The 15980-nt window shown below is 37.5% G+C and overlaps 2 protein-coding genes across 2 annotated transcripts; one reads left to right on the plus strand and one right to left on the minus strand.

Annotated features, from left to right (window-relative positions):
* Positions 1-6038: 6038 nt before the first annotated feature.
* On the plus strand, positions 6039-7716 carry LOC115704318 (iron-sulfur assembly protein IscA-like 1, mitochondrial). The gene is made up of 3 exons (XM_030631531.2): positions 6039-6299; positions 6929-7046; positions 7249-7716. Exons 1-3 carry the CDS (start codon positions 6110-6112, stop codon positions 7352-7354), a joined length of 414 nt encoding a protein of 137 aa, XP_030487391.1. The 5' UTR covers positions 6039-6109; the 3' UTR covers positions 7355-7716.
* Positions 7717-9295: 1579 nt separating this feature from the next.
* Positions 9296-12329, minus strand: LOC133029204 (uncharacterized). The gene is made up of 2 exons (XM_061101694.1): positions 11286-12329; positions 9296-10092 (listed from the first exon to the last, which is right to left on the minus strand). Exons 1-2 carry the CDS (start codon positions 11541-11543, stop codon positions 9679-9681), a joined length of 672 nt encoding a protein of 223 aa, XP_060957677.1. The 5' UTR covers positions 11544-12329; the 3' UTR covers positions 9296-9678.
* Positions 12330-15980: the final 3651 nt, after the last annotated feature.

Below are 15980 nucleotides of genomic sequence, written 5' to 3' on the forward strand. Positions count from 1 at the left end.
ACCGTCCCAAGAGCCTGGAATGCCGATCACCTCAGAAAATATTACCAGTAGCGAATTAAAACTTAGATTTTGTTCAAAGGGTTTGTACCGTCCAAATGTATACCTCCTCTATATTAAATAAAACTGAGTGCCTTAAAAACAAAGTTTCTATGCCACTCAGGGGGGTACTAGGGTATACCGCACGGACAAACAAAAAACAAACTAAGTAAAATATCCTGACCCAAAGGGCAGGTCAAAGAGTATGCACAAAAATAAAAAGCATAAGTATAAAAACCCTGATCCAAAGGACAGGTTAAAAAACATAAGTGTGACGAAAAAAAAGATCGCATAAAAAATATCCTAGCCCAAAGGGCAGGTCATATACATATAAACGGCCCGGGGACAGGCCTTAAAATATAATTGTCTCCCCTTCAAATGAAAGCTGCTACCTATATGTAAATTGTTCTAAGGCAGCAGCAAATATGTACAAACAAAAAAAAAAAGAGTTATAAAAGAAACGGGTGGAATCTTGGTCAGTTGTACGGCAGCTCAGTCAGCCCGCGGAGGAAGACGAGGTCCAATACGCGCCTCTAGCGCGGCATCAAGCTTCTTCTTCTTTTCCCGAAATTTGGCAATCATTTCCTCGGGTTTGGGATAAAAAGTAAGCTTGATATTCTGATCATTGGTGGACCAAGCCATGTAGACACCATCATCGAAGCGCTTCGGGCACCGGGCGCAGGAAACGGGAGAGAGGAGCTCGGCCCTCTTGGCCTTCCTGATGGATTGTTCTTTGAAGTCCCTCAGCTCCTTCAGCTCCGCCGCTAGAGCGGCCTTGGACTCTATGTCCGCCTGGTGAGTTTCCTCTAAAGATCTCACTTTGGCGACCATTTCATCCAAAGCCTCCCTGGCCTCCCGGAGATCCCGCCTGGCCTTATCAGCAGCATCGGTCTGAGCCCTTAGTTCCTCCTGATGTTGGGCCTCCATCCTGTCCCTCCGCTGGGCCTCGTCCCGGATCATGGCCTCGGCCTGGGCCTCCCTCCGTTTGGCCTCCTCTTCCTTGGCCTTGGCAGCCGCCTCCTGGCGCTCGGCAGCCTCCTGGTAAATCTGCCTCTCCGCTGTGAGGTCCTGAAGGACCTTCCTGACATCATTCATGTCCCCAAAGTCGGACAGAGTGAAGCCATGGTTTATGATGTTCTTGGAGAGGCGGCCAGCCTCAGCAGCAAGCTGAACCATAATGCAAGGATAAGAAGGAGAAGTTCCTCAAAGGAAATAAATAAAATACAAACAATAAAAGGAAAAGCAAAAATTGCAAAGTACTTACCACCGTGAGAGAATGGCTGAGGTCCTGGACCTGGAAGATGGAGTTCAGGGAAGCGCAAGTGGCAAACCGCTTAGGCGCGCAACGGGTGAGCTGAGATGCGAACTCGCCGGTCATCTCCGCGGCAAAAGGAGCCAAGGTAGGCCCTAGAAAGCGACGGAACCAGTCCGATAAGGGGTCCAGATTAAGGTCCCACGGATCCTGGTATTCCGGGTGGTTGATGCTCGCCTCAACCTCAGCTCGCAGAATCCTCCTAAGGGCTTCCACTTCGGCATACCCCCGGGAGTACTCATCCATAGCATAGTTGTGTTTGGCTATGCGAAGCTCCTGCCTCACCTCGTCCCCCGGAATCGGGGTAAGCTCGATGTTGGGAGGAGCAGGATTTTTCTCCATCGGGGAGACCCCGCCGTCCAGACCATGAGCAGGAGTGTCGGCTCTCCGAGGCCTCTTCAGCTCATCCTGGGCAATCATCTTGCCCTTGCGCTTATGAATCAGAGCCACTTCAGGCTCCTCCTCGCCCTCCTCTGCTTCCTCCGGAAGGGCTCGAGGCTCTCCCGCACCCTCAGCGGCTTCCTCCGAGAAGTCCCATCCCTTCCCTTGGCCTTCTCCCGGAAGCACCTCCTCGTCATCCACTAAGTCAATAGTGTCGGGGGGAGCGCTGGAAGAAACCTTCAATGAAGGTGCCGGGGGAGAGGAGGTAAAGGCCGGAGGAGCCACGGGAGTATGAACTCCAACAAGCTGGTCCAGGATGGCATCCATGGAGATACCTGTATCACAAAATAAGCAAGTGTTAGGAGTCCGTGAGGAACTGCTTATACAAGATACAACAAATAAACTACTCCTACCCGAACTTCCTAATTCGGCCCTAGCAAAGTCCTGAACTTTAATGCTGGCAGCGTCATCTCCGAGATAACTGTCCGAGGGCCGGAACCAGCTGGACGTTATGTAAGCAGAGGGACCTAAGGGAATAGGTTCCGGAGGGCCGGAGCCCATCCGGGACCGACCTAGGTAATCTCCTAAGTTTGAAAAATAAAACTCCTTCAAACGATCCCCCCACCGGGTCGACGGCATCCTAAATCTACGAAGACGCTCGTCGAACCCTACGGGCCTACGACTGGTGTATTCATCAACGGAAGGAACATAACAAATTATCAAGGGAGACTTACCGCCGGCACCGGAGGTGCTAGCACCGGGAGCCCCCGAGTTTGGTTCGGGGACCGAAGGCTGTGGCCGGGAAGTTTGCTTCTCGGAAGAATCTTCAATACGAAGGGGCCTCCTGGCAGGACGATCCCCAATCTCTTCTTGAAGAATCTTGTCAAAAAATTTAGCCTTGGACTTCCCGGCAATGGCTTGGCTCCTTCGCACCACCGGACTCCTCACGCGGAGTCCTCTCCTAGAGGCAGCCTGAGCCTGAGAGTATGCTTTCTCCTGGGCTTTCCGGTAGAGATAATCTTGGTACTTCTTCTCTGCCGTGGCAATGAGCTCGTCCCGGAAGGCCTTCTCCGCAACCGGCGCCCTCACATTGGGGCAGATGACCCGTGAAAGGTTGGAGTCCTCCACGGATTGGTGAGAAAGGATAAGTTTGGCCTTCCTACAATTCTCCGTGGTGACTAGGCCCCCGACGTCAAGATCGGCGTGGTCATAGGAGGCAAAGGCTTGGGCCCTTCGGAGGAAAGCCTGAGTAGGAGGCGTCCGCTGGTAAGGTGGGATCCGCACCCACTCCGTGAGAAGCTTCGGGTGGTCCACGGCCCTGAACCCGGAAGAGAAGAAAAAGCGGTGGCGGTACTCCTTAACGTGAGTCTGCCTATTATACGGAACCACCCCCTCGTTAGCAGGGTGAATCCGGAACCCATAAAAACCATCCTTAAGTTTGTCCCGTTTCTTGGGGACGGATACAAGTTCGTAAAAATACAAAATTTCCGCCGGGCTGGGAGACCCCCAGCCGCGGGCGGTATAAAAAATAAATAAGCCTGAGAGCAGGCGGTAAGCTTGAGGAATGAGTTGGTATGGCGCAAGGCCGACAAATACAAGGAAATTAACAAAGTAATCTTGGAGCGGGAGCATGGCACCGGCCATCAAATGAGTCTGGCTCCAAGCCCCGAAGCCGTCATAGTTATGATTAGGCGTCTCCGAGTCGCGAGGAGGCCGGTGATAGGTCCCTGAAGTGGAGGGTTTGATCCCAGCGACTTCTATGATATTCTCCAGCTGGTGAGGACAAGTCAAGGTGGATCGAAGCTCAGCCGCTTCCCACCCAGTCGCACGGGATTTATACCCCTCCTGGGCAACAGGTCCCAGGGAAACCTCCTCCAGCGTGGCCATGTCTTTTCCCTTCTTCTTCGAAGATTTCGAACCAGAAGCAGACATTTTGTGTTCTGTGAAAGACAAAAAGGGAAAAAGAAAATTCCAGCAGTTAGGTCCCATACCAAACCCTAAGTCAAGAAAAAGGGAGTGGGGGTCCCCTAACCGCTGGAAAGAGGCCCCCTCCGGACACGTGTCACATGGGAAACCCTAGAGAAATTCCCTGAGCAAGTGTCGGGTGCAGTGAAATCGCAGAAAGTGGTTTTTTTTTTTAAAAAAAAAAAAAAAACCATTTTATGCCCTAAGCAACTGTTGAACGAAGAACACATGGCTCTCTTCAACAAAGCTGTACGATTATAACAGAGGCATGATAATGGCGATTCTACAACTGAAGCAGTAAACATAAAGCAGAACACTCAAAGAACTTAAAACACTCACACACTCAGAAGCCTCAAAGTACGAACCCAGAAAACGAACGAAGTAAATGAAAGCATGTTATTATCTAAGGATGCAAGAAACTTACAGTAGATCGTTGAACTGGGGGTACTGGATGTGGTTGAGTAAAAGTGGAGAAGAACTGGCGAAGGCAAGCACTGGAAAACTGAAAGAAACGTCTAAGTGCTAAGTTAGTTCGTGCTACTTTGAAGAATTTTCTCTCTGAGAAATTCGAGCAAAAATGGCAAGAAATGGAAAGTAACCGAAATGAAGGAAAGGTGGTGGCTTTTATAGGCAAAAACGCATGAGGAACGGGCGTCATCACCTACCAATCGCACGGTGGGGGAAATGCACGATTCGAATTCCCGAAAATCAACGGATCAGATCAATCTGCCATAAAGGCGGTGGAAACGTTTGAGTATCCGTCTGACACCATTAATGCGCCGCATCAATCAAAGGACGTGAAACGAATCGACCTCTGCAAAAGCGAATCGCTGCATTTAATGCCATCATTAGACGCACCTTCACGCGCCCCAAGCTCGTGTCAGGAGACCGAGGAGGCGGCCGGAGACGTTCCTGCAAAAAGTAAATCGCTGCATTAAATATCATCATTAAATGTGCCCCCACGCGCTCCAGGCTCGAGCCAGGGAAACGAGGAGTCGACCGGAGGCACCTAAGCAAGCCTTGGTTTATTTTTTCCAAGTAAACAAGGCTTGGGGGAAAATCTTGCCCCTGAAATCGCCCAAAATACGTGGACCAGTCGAAATGGGACACGTGGATCAGATAACTTGTAAATATTTGTTAAGTCTTTGTACGCCACAAGGAAGCGCCATGGGCATGGGTCCCGGAGGAGGCACCCGGAATACAAGGTACTCCCGGAAGCCCGCATAGCATGAAGCCTCTCCGGGATGTGTCAGGCCTCTCCTGAGCAATCAAGTCGCATTTAATGCCGCATGGGAGGAAGCGTGTTGGGACTGTAACACGCAATAAAGTCTGACGGCACAACCCCCAAACAGCAGCGCTACAGTAATGATCATTTAAGTCTAGCGACGGCTACTCTGCGAAGAGTCACGTCAATCACAAGGCAAAAAGGACATTCCTCATAAAAACCCTACAGCACCTAGAGATTTGACCATGCATCACCCATGGTATATTCATTGGAAATACCCAACTTTATGGATACTTACAGATACATGTGTAAGAACAATTCTAGGGATTACCCCACCAAAACACTATAAATACCCCCTCAAAGCTCATTTAATGGGGTCGAGAATCTTGGGTTGCATAAGAGCAAGAAGAGAAAATACTCACCAAGAACATTCTCTGTATTTATGAGAAAAACATTCTCTCAAGTGTGGAATCTGTATTAAATACATCCATTAATAACAAAGACTCGTGGACTAAGGCTCATTAACGCCCCAACCACGTAAAAATCTTCATCTCACTTTCTTACAGCTCCTTAATATAATCATATTCTAATAGTTGCCGAAAATCTCGGTCAACATGTACAAAAGAGAGGATCCTCATACACGTAAAATTTAGAAATTCCTCATACACAAGGCACCATTTTTTTTTGTAAAAAAATAACATTTTTATGTTTAAGAATTTTTTTTTACATTTTTACGGTTTTCCATAAAAATAACATGAAAACAACAAGAAAACTACATAAAAGTAACATGAAAATAACATTTAAATAATATCAAAATAATAACAAAAAATAACATACATATAATAAAAAATCAACAACAAATTAACAAGATAACAACATAAAAATACTGTATTTTCTGTAAATAAAATCAAAAAAATCGTAAAAATATTTAAAATTCCGTGAAATTATATTTTTGTAATTGTTTTGTTGTTTTTGTGTATTTGTGAAATTATCCCCTCTTTTTTTGAAAGGATCCTACTTTGTTGGCCCAATTAGAGAGGAGTCACTTATGGGGCAGCATTCAAAATGGGGCAAGAAGTTAAAGGCCCAAATACAGCATATAAAAGGAGAAGCCCAACAGAATAAAGTAGAACATTTTCCATTTTGATTTGCGTAGTCCGAATCGGAGCTCCAAGAAAGAGACAACAAAAATGGCAGCTCCTTCATCTTCATCACTGCTATCCAAGGCGGGACCGGCTCTGCGCCGTCAAGTACTCAATTTGACAGACGCCGCCGCCGATAGAATACGCCAGCTCCTCCAGCAGCGCCAGCGCTCTTTTCTTCGTCTCGGCGTCAAGGCTCGCGGTTGCAATGGCTTGTCCTACACCCTCAATTACGCTGGTTAGCTTTTCCCTATTATTCTTATCCTACTATTCTCGTGATAATATGATGCAATTAGAATTTAAGTTATCTTGATCAGTTTAATAAAAGAAACATTTTTTTTGCATCTGGAAATAGAGGAAGATAGAAATTACATGATGTTTTTTGAAACATATCTCAGGTTTTAGAGATCAGGGTTGAAAGAATAGTATTTATTAATTTATTTTGTTGAGAATATTGGAATAGTGTGTTATTTACAAATTACAATTATGTCTATGGATAATTTGCTATCAAATTAGAAGCCAACTTTTCAATTTTCAATTCTGGTTTCTTTTTTGTGAAGCTAGTAAACTAACATGGCTTTATAAGGGTGTTTGTACAAGTCATTTGTGATGAAAGGGGATTGTACGAATTACCTTATATTATTTGAAACTTCTTCCTCTAATTATGTCGTATGTTTTTTGTGATTCAATTTTGTTTCTGTGTGGATAGTGTTATCTTTTACACATTTTGCTTTTAGAATTTTGTTTCTTGGTGGATTGTAGCTTTTAGAATTTTTAATCTGTGATACATTTATGGAAAAAAAGTACACTTCTTGTGCTTAAACTTACAGTTCTAGTTTGATTGCCGTTCCTTTATATATGATGTAGATGAAAAAGGGAAATTCGATGAGTTGGTTGAAGATAAGGGTGTGAAAATATTGATTGAACCTAAGGCTCTGATGCATGTTGTTGGAACAAAAATGGATTTTGTTGACGATAAACTAAGGTACAAATTATATAGATTTACATTTATATGTATTATTACCATTCTGGTACAGATTGAATAACGGTGATCATGATTCTGTAAACAAGCAAAACATATGGTTGTACAGACAAACATATAGTATCCACTTTAATATATACCATTTGGTTTAGAATAGTTTTTTTAATTTTACAATTTTCTAATCCGATCCTAAAATATCATGCAGATCTGAGTTCATTTTTATTAACCCGAATTCTAAAGGGCAGTGTGGTTGTGGAGAATCTTTTATGACAACAAGCAACGCAGAAACTTCAAAGCGTGGTAGCAGTTGAGCAATGTAACAAGTTCACATCTGGGAGTTATAGCTTCTAGGTTACTTGGAAATTAAAGGACACTGCAACAAGTGGAAAATATTGAATAAGGATATCTGAGTGATATGTATCAATGTGACAAGTCAAAGCATTATCTATGTATCAAAAGTTTATCTACTAACCAGATAGAATGGTTCATTTTGTTATACAAAAATATCATTATGTTGCACAAAGTTTCGTTTTGTTTTGATGGCACTTGAGAGTGTAAATGTAACAACATTTTTACCCAGAACAGCTCTAATATTTATTTGTTGTAAATATTAACATATACTCTCATATATTAATAAAACTGTCGTGCTTGTTTTTGGTGCCATAGGGCAAAAGTAAACATTCCAAAATGCTTATTACAATTATTGTGCTGATGCATGGTCAGGTCTGTCTGGTTTTAAATTTTCTAGTTTGTAAATAATGGACCCCTTTTAACCGAACAGAGAAACCTGCTGCCTCTGGTATGTGAGCTGTTAGTATATAAAAATTCATTTTAAATCTTTAATCACTCGAGACGAGCTTAGTGTTTGTTACCTCATGCATTAGGCCAAGTCTTATTTAAATAATGAGGCTTAGTGCAAACAATCAATAATAAACTATAAGTGAAGAAAAAATGTATCCATAATCAGAAGCAAAATGTTAATTTGGATTAGATTCTCCAACTACCCAAGTGTTCCAAGTATACAATTATACATCATTAGGTGCAAAAATGCAACAGAAGTATATATTATGATAATGTGAATGAGTGGGCAAAGAAAGCCACTTTTTTAACTAGTCCCCATGAAAATGTCATCCAGCTAAGTTTTCAGTAAAGCACAAAGAGTTACTTATACAGACCTCCTAGGAGGAGACAACCGGTTTTTCGACCATTCTTCAAGAGACTAACGGTGGAGAGCATTCATGCCAATATAAGGACGTTTTTCTTTGATTATTTTCAGCAATTTTCCAATCTTCAACCACATCAAGGGCCACAACCAAAAAATTATCGTTTAGTCACTACCTAAAGTTGGTGAAAGTTGTCCAAAACTACTTAGCTTCAGTTTTAACTTTTAATAGTAAGTAAAAAATAAAATTTGTGAAATTTAAATCTAGACCATTTTTGATATGCGGTATAAAGACCGTATTGTATTAAATAGAAAATAATCTTATATTTGAATAAAATAATGTATTGTTATTAATTATTATGATTAAATTTTTTAATACAATGGAAGCTTTATTATTTTATACGTAATAAATGATCTGTATTAACTTGTATTATAATACTTACAAATTAAGGATCCGGGTCAATCTCAATCTCTGACCCAGACCCGGACCTGACCTCGAACTCGGGTGCCAAACCCGAACCTAGGACCCGAACCCGAGGCGAAACTCAGACTTGGGACCCGGACTCAGGTCTAGACCCGGAGTTGTGACCCCAGAACCAGGACCAGAGACCTAAGGCTCGGGCCTGGACCCGGGACCCGGATTTGGTACCCGAACTTGGACCTATGACTTGGGACCCGGACCCAGGATCTGGACGTGGGACCTGAGACCCGAACTCAAACCTGGACCCGAACCCGAGACCTAAACTTAGACCCGAACACAGGACCTAAATTCGAACCCGGGACCCAAACCCGGACCCGGACACAGGACCCGGACTTAGGACTCGAACTTTGGACCCTAACCTAGGACTCGGGACTAAGGACCCGGACCCAGACCCTAACCCGGACGCGTGACCTGAACCCAAACCCAAACTGGACCCAAGACCCGGACTTGGGACTCGAGTCCCAAACCCAAACCCGATCTTGAACCTGGGACCCAAACCCGGACCTAGGACTCAGGAATTAGGACCCGAACCCAGACCTGAATCCAAACCTGGACAAAACCCGAACTTGGGACCTTGACCCAGACCCGTAGTCAGTGTTGGGGTCGAGTTTATTGAAAATATATTATAACTTTACACAATCTATTAATACAAGTAAATACCAAATAGTATTATATTAAATAATACTAATACAATACAATATAGCGCACTTAACGAGCCCAAAATTTAATACAATATATATTAAGTTATATTTATTAGTTTTAAATCTATAATTTTGATCAAAATTTTGGGATCTAGACTTTGGGGGCCAAGCACGGGCCTAGTCAGCTTTAGCGCAAAGAGAGTTTTGAATAAAACTAAAGGAATATATTAATAGTACTTAATAATTTTTTATTTCTTCAAAGTTTTTATATGAAAAAACCCTCACATTGTTCTCAAAAAAGAAAAAACTAGACAACACAAAACTGTTGAAAAGAACAAATAAATAAAGGTCTTAGCTCCTCCTTGGTCTCTTGGCACTGCTTGGATGTTCACGAAAGAAATCAAGTAAGAGAGAGCTCTTGCATTTTGGGCATTTGGGTTCAATTTGGGACACCATTACATACATTAAGCAGTTAGTACACCCCATCAAAACTAACGATGCCATTTCAACCGTTGAGGCTACAGAAGCAGAATCTCTCTGATCATTATTTGTGCTACACATATATTTTGATGCACCATTTGGTTCTTGATGAGATGATGATGATGATTTTGATTGTGATCCTTTTGGTACTGATGAGTAGTGCTCGTTTGGTGGTGATAATTTAAGGTCCAAATCTATACCACCAATGTTATCATCTTCATCTTCATTTTGGGTCCTTTTATTTCTCATGAAGCTCTTTTCCTTAGTCTCCTTTTCAACATATCCCTTCACAAATCACAACCTTAATTATAAGAATAAATCAATTAAAGACACAATAATATCCAAAGGTTTATCTGTATTTAAGCAAGCACGCACAAATAAATAGAACCTAAGCACCTTCTTCTCATACTTTATTATCTTTTTTATTTTTTAAAACATTAAATCATTAATTATCTGAAAAAAAAAAACAGATTTTTCAAAATATATTTACATATAAGCATTTTTTCTTTTTGAGAAGTTTTACAAAGAGAATCTTGGATTAATAAATATATTATAATATTAATATTAGTAGTGTAATATTAAATATTAAATTTCACATATTTTTACTTTACTATAAAAAATATTAACATGCTCATCAAAGAACTACCTCATAAAGGTACTATATGTGTCTAACTTCAATGCTCTAAATATTAACAACATTCCTATGGCAATTTCAGTTGGGACAATTGTCCCATAAAGGTTACGGACCAATCTATCATACACTTTATATTTATATAAATATATATAATTATTTTTAATTAAATATTAATAAAGTATTTATATAATTTTTTAAAATATATATGTAAAACAAAAATGATGCATGCAAAACATCATCTTCGTTTACAGTCAAATTAGAGAAATAAATATACAATTAATTAACAAAAACGCCTTTTTTGAAATAATAAATGATTACATTGAATCCGCTAGATTTTTATTTTCTAAATTATAAATAATTAATTAATATTTTTTTTATTTTTTATTAATTATTACATTGAATCCGTTAGATTTTTTTTGTTAAGAATTTTATTTTTTTTCTAAAGAAAATAGAAAATATGATGTTTGTATGTCTGGTTTAAAAATTTTAGATTTTTGTTATCGATCTTTTCAACTATATATTTGATACGATTGTATTTTGCTTCACTAGATATACATTACAGAATTATTTTACTTTTTTTTTTGTCTCAATAGATATTAGATAATATTACTTAGTTGGAAGAATTTCTTTACATATCATCAAGAAAGTTTTTGGTCATTTTATTAAAAAAACAAAAAACAAAAAGAAAAACATGAAACAAATTTTATAATCTTCTTCAATTCACTAACACGGAATTGAAGTTATAAAATCTTATTTATTTCACTATACGATTTATATATGTATATAACATGATATATAAGTACGTAAGAACTAAAAAAAAAAGTTGATATAGAAATTTACGTACCTCATCATCATGGAAAAGTTTTTGATTTTGAATGGGAAAGTTAATAAAACATTCATGAGTGTCGTCTGAAGATAAAGTACTCGAAGAATTGATGAGAACAGGATCAAGATGGATGGTTTTGTGTGGTATTTTCGGATCAGTACTTGATAAGCCCAAAACCCATTTGTTGCTATCGTCTTTGCCTTCTGTACTTACTACTTCAACCTCTTTTGCTTCATCATCTTTCTCAACCTGAGAGAGTGATTTTGGTGAAACCATATTTAAGAGCTAAGACACTAAGATAAATATTTGTGAAGAACAACTTGTTCCGTTTATAAAGTGAGAGAGTACATGGTTTTATATATATAGAGGCTATAGCACACCACACCGGTATACTTAAATATCAATATATAATAAATATAAGCAAATTTGGAATAAAAATAAAAGCTCTTTGGTGGAATCATTGTGTGATGGTAAATGTTTAAATAATTGACTAATTAATTCAAAGTTTGATTTTTTTTTTTGGAACTTTTAATATATTATGATAAAAAAAAATAAAAACTGATTTTTTTTTTTAATAAAAAAACAAAATATTTATTACTTGTAGGTTACAGGAGTGAGTGAGGTTTTGGCTTGTATAGATAGAAAAGAGAAGATCCATTCTGGAGGGATTTTAGTAACTGATGTAATTATAGTGAAAGCCAACGAATTCCACATTGCAAACCAAAACTTGTTGTAACCTTCTTATATTTTGCAATAAATGCACACTCAGGGCTGGAAGAACTACGTGTGTGTTTTTGTTCAACTTTTATTTTTGTTGTTTTTCAATTTTTATATTTCAATATAACTTTTAATTATAATATTAAAAAATGTGTGTAGATATTTATATATATTATATGCGCACACAGTGCAGTGCGTAAATAAATGCCCCCCATAAGTTCTGAAATTTTGACGACATAATTGGGACTTAATTATTCAAAATTAAGAAAGTAGTTTCAATTAATAATGTTCTTTAAAGCTTTTTGTACCTTTGTTCTTTCCTTCCGTTTAATAATTATTTTGTTTGAGAAAATTTTACAGAAGTTGTAGGACATTAATGTAGAGGTTGTTGTTTTTGAAAAAAAAAAAATAAGAGGTTTTTTTTTCTCCTAAAAATAAAAATATCACGATTAAAAAAATTATTAATAGTGATCATAGACACAACATTAGGGATGCACGTGAAGCAGAAAATTAAAAGAGAGTTAAAGATTTTAATCTCTATCCCTTTTATTTTACATGGAATAAGTGTTTTCATGGGGATGGTAAATTCCTTAATAAAAAATAAGAATTAAAAATATAAAAATATTAAACTATATAAAAATTAAAATATTTCAACGTAATTAATTATTATCTAATAAATTAATTATTATCTAAAATATAATTTAAAATTTATAAAAATGATACTAATATATTAAAAAAATACAAATATAAATTATAAAATATTATTAAAAATATAAAATAAAATATTAAATGAGTACCTATCAGGGCGGGGAGTGTTATTCCCATTCCCACCGTATTTAACATTTAGACAGAAAATCTCTGCGCCCATTAAGAATATGTTAACATGAGGTTAAGGATGATATTTTTTAATGCGTTTTTAATATATTTCTTTTTATGCATTATCATTGGTGAGAACATGTGCACCAAAAAAAAATTAAAAGTAAACAGAAAAATCCTATCGAACATGCATTAAGAAAATGGAAAAATAGTAAAATTTCATAGAAAAAAAAAGTTACGAACCAATATAATATTATATCATGTATGTTATGGACAGGTATGCATTAGGAAGTTATAAACAAATATGTATGTACTTATATTACAGACAAATATGTATATACTTATATTATAGATAAATATGTATTTATATATGTTATGAACAAATGTATTTACATATATTATACACACTAGCAAAAAGTTAAGTCTGAAGCACGTATACTAAATTTTATGTTATTTTTTTTTATATTATTTAAAAGTAATACAATTAAAAATTTTAAAAAAATATTATTAGTTATTAGGTGAGATTATTATTATGTATATCTAATTATTATAGTTTATAATTTTGTCAATTAAAAGAATACCGAATACAATATATTAGTGTTTAAGAAAGCTTGATGATTTAAATATGTTCTTAAGTTAATCCAAAAATAAATTAAAAATTGATGTTCCAATACTTAAAGAAACATTACTTAAATGGGTGTAAGATAAAAAGAAAATTAAAAATCAATCTCTAAATTGTTGATAATTGAAGATAACGTTTGTCTAAAAATTGTAGATAAGAAAACTAATGATACTCATTGGTGGATTTCAATCTTCATTTGCTTCGATAGAGACAATAGTGTAATTTTTGTATTTTGCACTTTTTCATTCTAGCCAGGTCCGCATATATAGTGAATTTTCTTCGGAACTCGGTGTAGCTAGCACTACACATAAGGGATACATCTTTTCTCCGCTTGACAACATAAAATTTTTGCCCTTGTCTTATCTTCACACGATCCATAGAGTCAAAGTCAAACTGCCCATACAATAAACTTTTGATTGAATGGTTGGCTGTTTCTCTCAAGATCATGGTGGACAACATGGGAAATAACATTTGACGAACATACGATGGAATCCAGTGCTGATGAAATACTAAGAAATCAATCAGCAATTCAGTTTTAGGACTTTCTCATGTTAAACATTGGTCATTCTTTCCTGTAAACAATAAAATAAAATTTCAAAAAGAAATCATTGATATAACGAAAACATTCGCACAGAAATTTACTCAACTAAGGCTAGTTATACAGTCTTGGCCTTGGTCAATTGTTGACCTAATCATGAGCGATTCAAGGGCTTTACAAAAATCAATTAAAGATCGTGTGCAAGTAGTGCTAACCCACCTCGAAAGGATACTAAGTTGATTTGCCGCTTTCCCAGATGGGATGGGAGAATTTTTTTATCAATGCACTCAAATCGTATAAAATTGCATAATCATACCTATCAAGCCCCCTATATCTGATCTTACTCAAAGAATATGCACTCAAATCGTATGAAATTGCAGAATCAAACCTATCAAGCCTTCTATATATGATCTTACTCAAGGATGTCTAGCTCCTTAATCGGCTGCTGAGCCAGATCGTCGTCTTCATCATCATCATCATCGGCGTTGGCGAACTCCGAAACCAACCCTCAATCGCAAAGGATAATCAGTTGCTGAGCCCGATCGTCATCTTCATCATCATCATCATCGGCGTTGGCGAACTCCAAAACCAACCCTCAATCGCAAAGGAGCTGTGATTGAAAATTTCAATCGAATTTTTTAAGCTTCCACCCTCAATCATGGAAAAGCTCTTTTCGCCAGCTCTCAATCGAGAATAAAAATTTCAATAGAAAATTTTTAAGCCTCCTCCTGATCAATCGGAGCGATTGAAATATGCTGAATAATTTTGGGGATATTTTATTTTTAGATGCTAACAACGCCAAACGTTAACTCTTTTTATTGTTAGAAGGAAAGAAAAAAAATCAAAAAGAAAAAAAAAAAAGACAAAAACTCATAAACTTATTGTTAAGAATGCCTAAGCTTGTTAAGATGCCCATTTGCATCAACAATATACAAAACCAACTCATCAAACAAAAATTTCAAATAACCCAACTTAGCACCTCAAAACAAAATCTCTTTTTTCATAAATGCCCAACTACATAAAAAAAAAACAATAAAACCAGCTAAAATCATATACACACAGAAAAAATAATGTAAATTTCAAGAAGAAGCTAGACCCATCAAACAAAAAATCTCAAATTTCAACAACTAATCAGAACCAAATTTAACCCCCCCCCCCCCCCCCAAAAAAAAAAATTACTTTTTTAATGTATAAAAAAATATATATTTTGAAAATTCAAACCTTTTGATTTAAAGAATCAGTTAAAGAACAAGCAAAATAATCTAGAAACTACGTAAAAAAAAAAATTACCGACCTTGATGCCCCTCATTGCATCGACGACGGCAAGAGATCTTAAGATTGCCCAACATCATATAAATGCAATTTGTATGTTTTCCTTGGAACCTCATGATTCACAGGTTCTTTACCTCTCTTATCGGATCTTCAATCAAGGAAATTCTTCATTCTTGACGAAAAACATAATGCAAATATACCATCAAAAAATTAGACATAACACTCACAATATTCTCATAAATCAAATCACCGTTCTATTTTGTCAACAAGTTTTGTTTTTTGTAATGAAAGGAGCTAAAGATAATGTTTCTTTTTTAATATATAAATGTTTTTGAATAATGTTGGAAATTATTTGTTCTAACCAACACACTTTAAGAAACAATTAATACAATAGTTTCAAATTGGTATTTTTGAAAAATAACAAATTCAAACCTTTGTTGCAGCCCAATGTGAGAGCCCAATACCAAGTTTACAATCAAAACTATTTATCACTCAAGTGAACTACTTAATGGTTCGGCCCAAGAATCAAAGGCAGCCAAGAGAAACTTTCTCTCTCCAATCAACAACTTATCAACCTTTGTTGTGCAATTGCTTCGGTCAAAGCACATCAAACCCGAAAAGCAAGAACATGAACACATACACAAATACAAATACCAAAAATAATAAGAGTGAGATGAGAGAATGCAAACAGTGATTAAAGTAGATGACACCAAAACTTTGATCTCGGACTTCGCCCAAAATAACCGGC

Source organism: Cannabis sativa, chromosome 1 (assembly GCF_029168945.1).
Source record: "Cannabis sativa cultivar Pink pepper isolate KNU-18-1 chromosome 1, ASM2916894v1, whole genome shotgun sequence".
Taxonomy (NCBI): Eukaryota; Viridiplantae; Streptophyta; class Magnoliopsida; order Rosales; family Cannabaceae; genus Cannabis; species Cannabis sativa.

Bases quoted from the DNA above. Each gene is read 5' to 3' on its own strand.
- LOC115704318 (XM_030631531.2), top strand. From the start codon at position 6,110: ATGGCAGCTCCTTCATCTTCATCACTGCTATCCAAGGCGGGACCGGCT. The intron at 6,300-6,928 runs GTTAGCTTTTCC...TATATGATGTAG, and splicing joins CTACACCCTCAATTACGCTG to ATGAAAAAGGGAAATTCGAT. The intron at 7,047-7,248 runs GTACAAATTATA...AATATCATGCAG, and splicing joins TTTGTTGACGATAAACTAAG to ATCTGAGTTCATTTTTATTA.
- LOC133029204 (XM_061101694.1), bottom strand. From the start codon at position 11,543: ATGGTTTCACCAAAATCACTCTCTCAGGTTGAGAAAGATGATGAAGCA. The intron at 10,093-11,285 runs GTACGTAAATTT...TGATTTGTGAAG, and splicing joins AACTTTTCCATGATGATGAG to GGATATGTTGAAAAGGAGAC.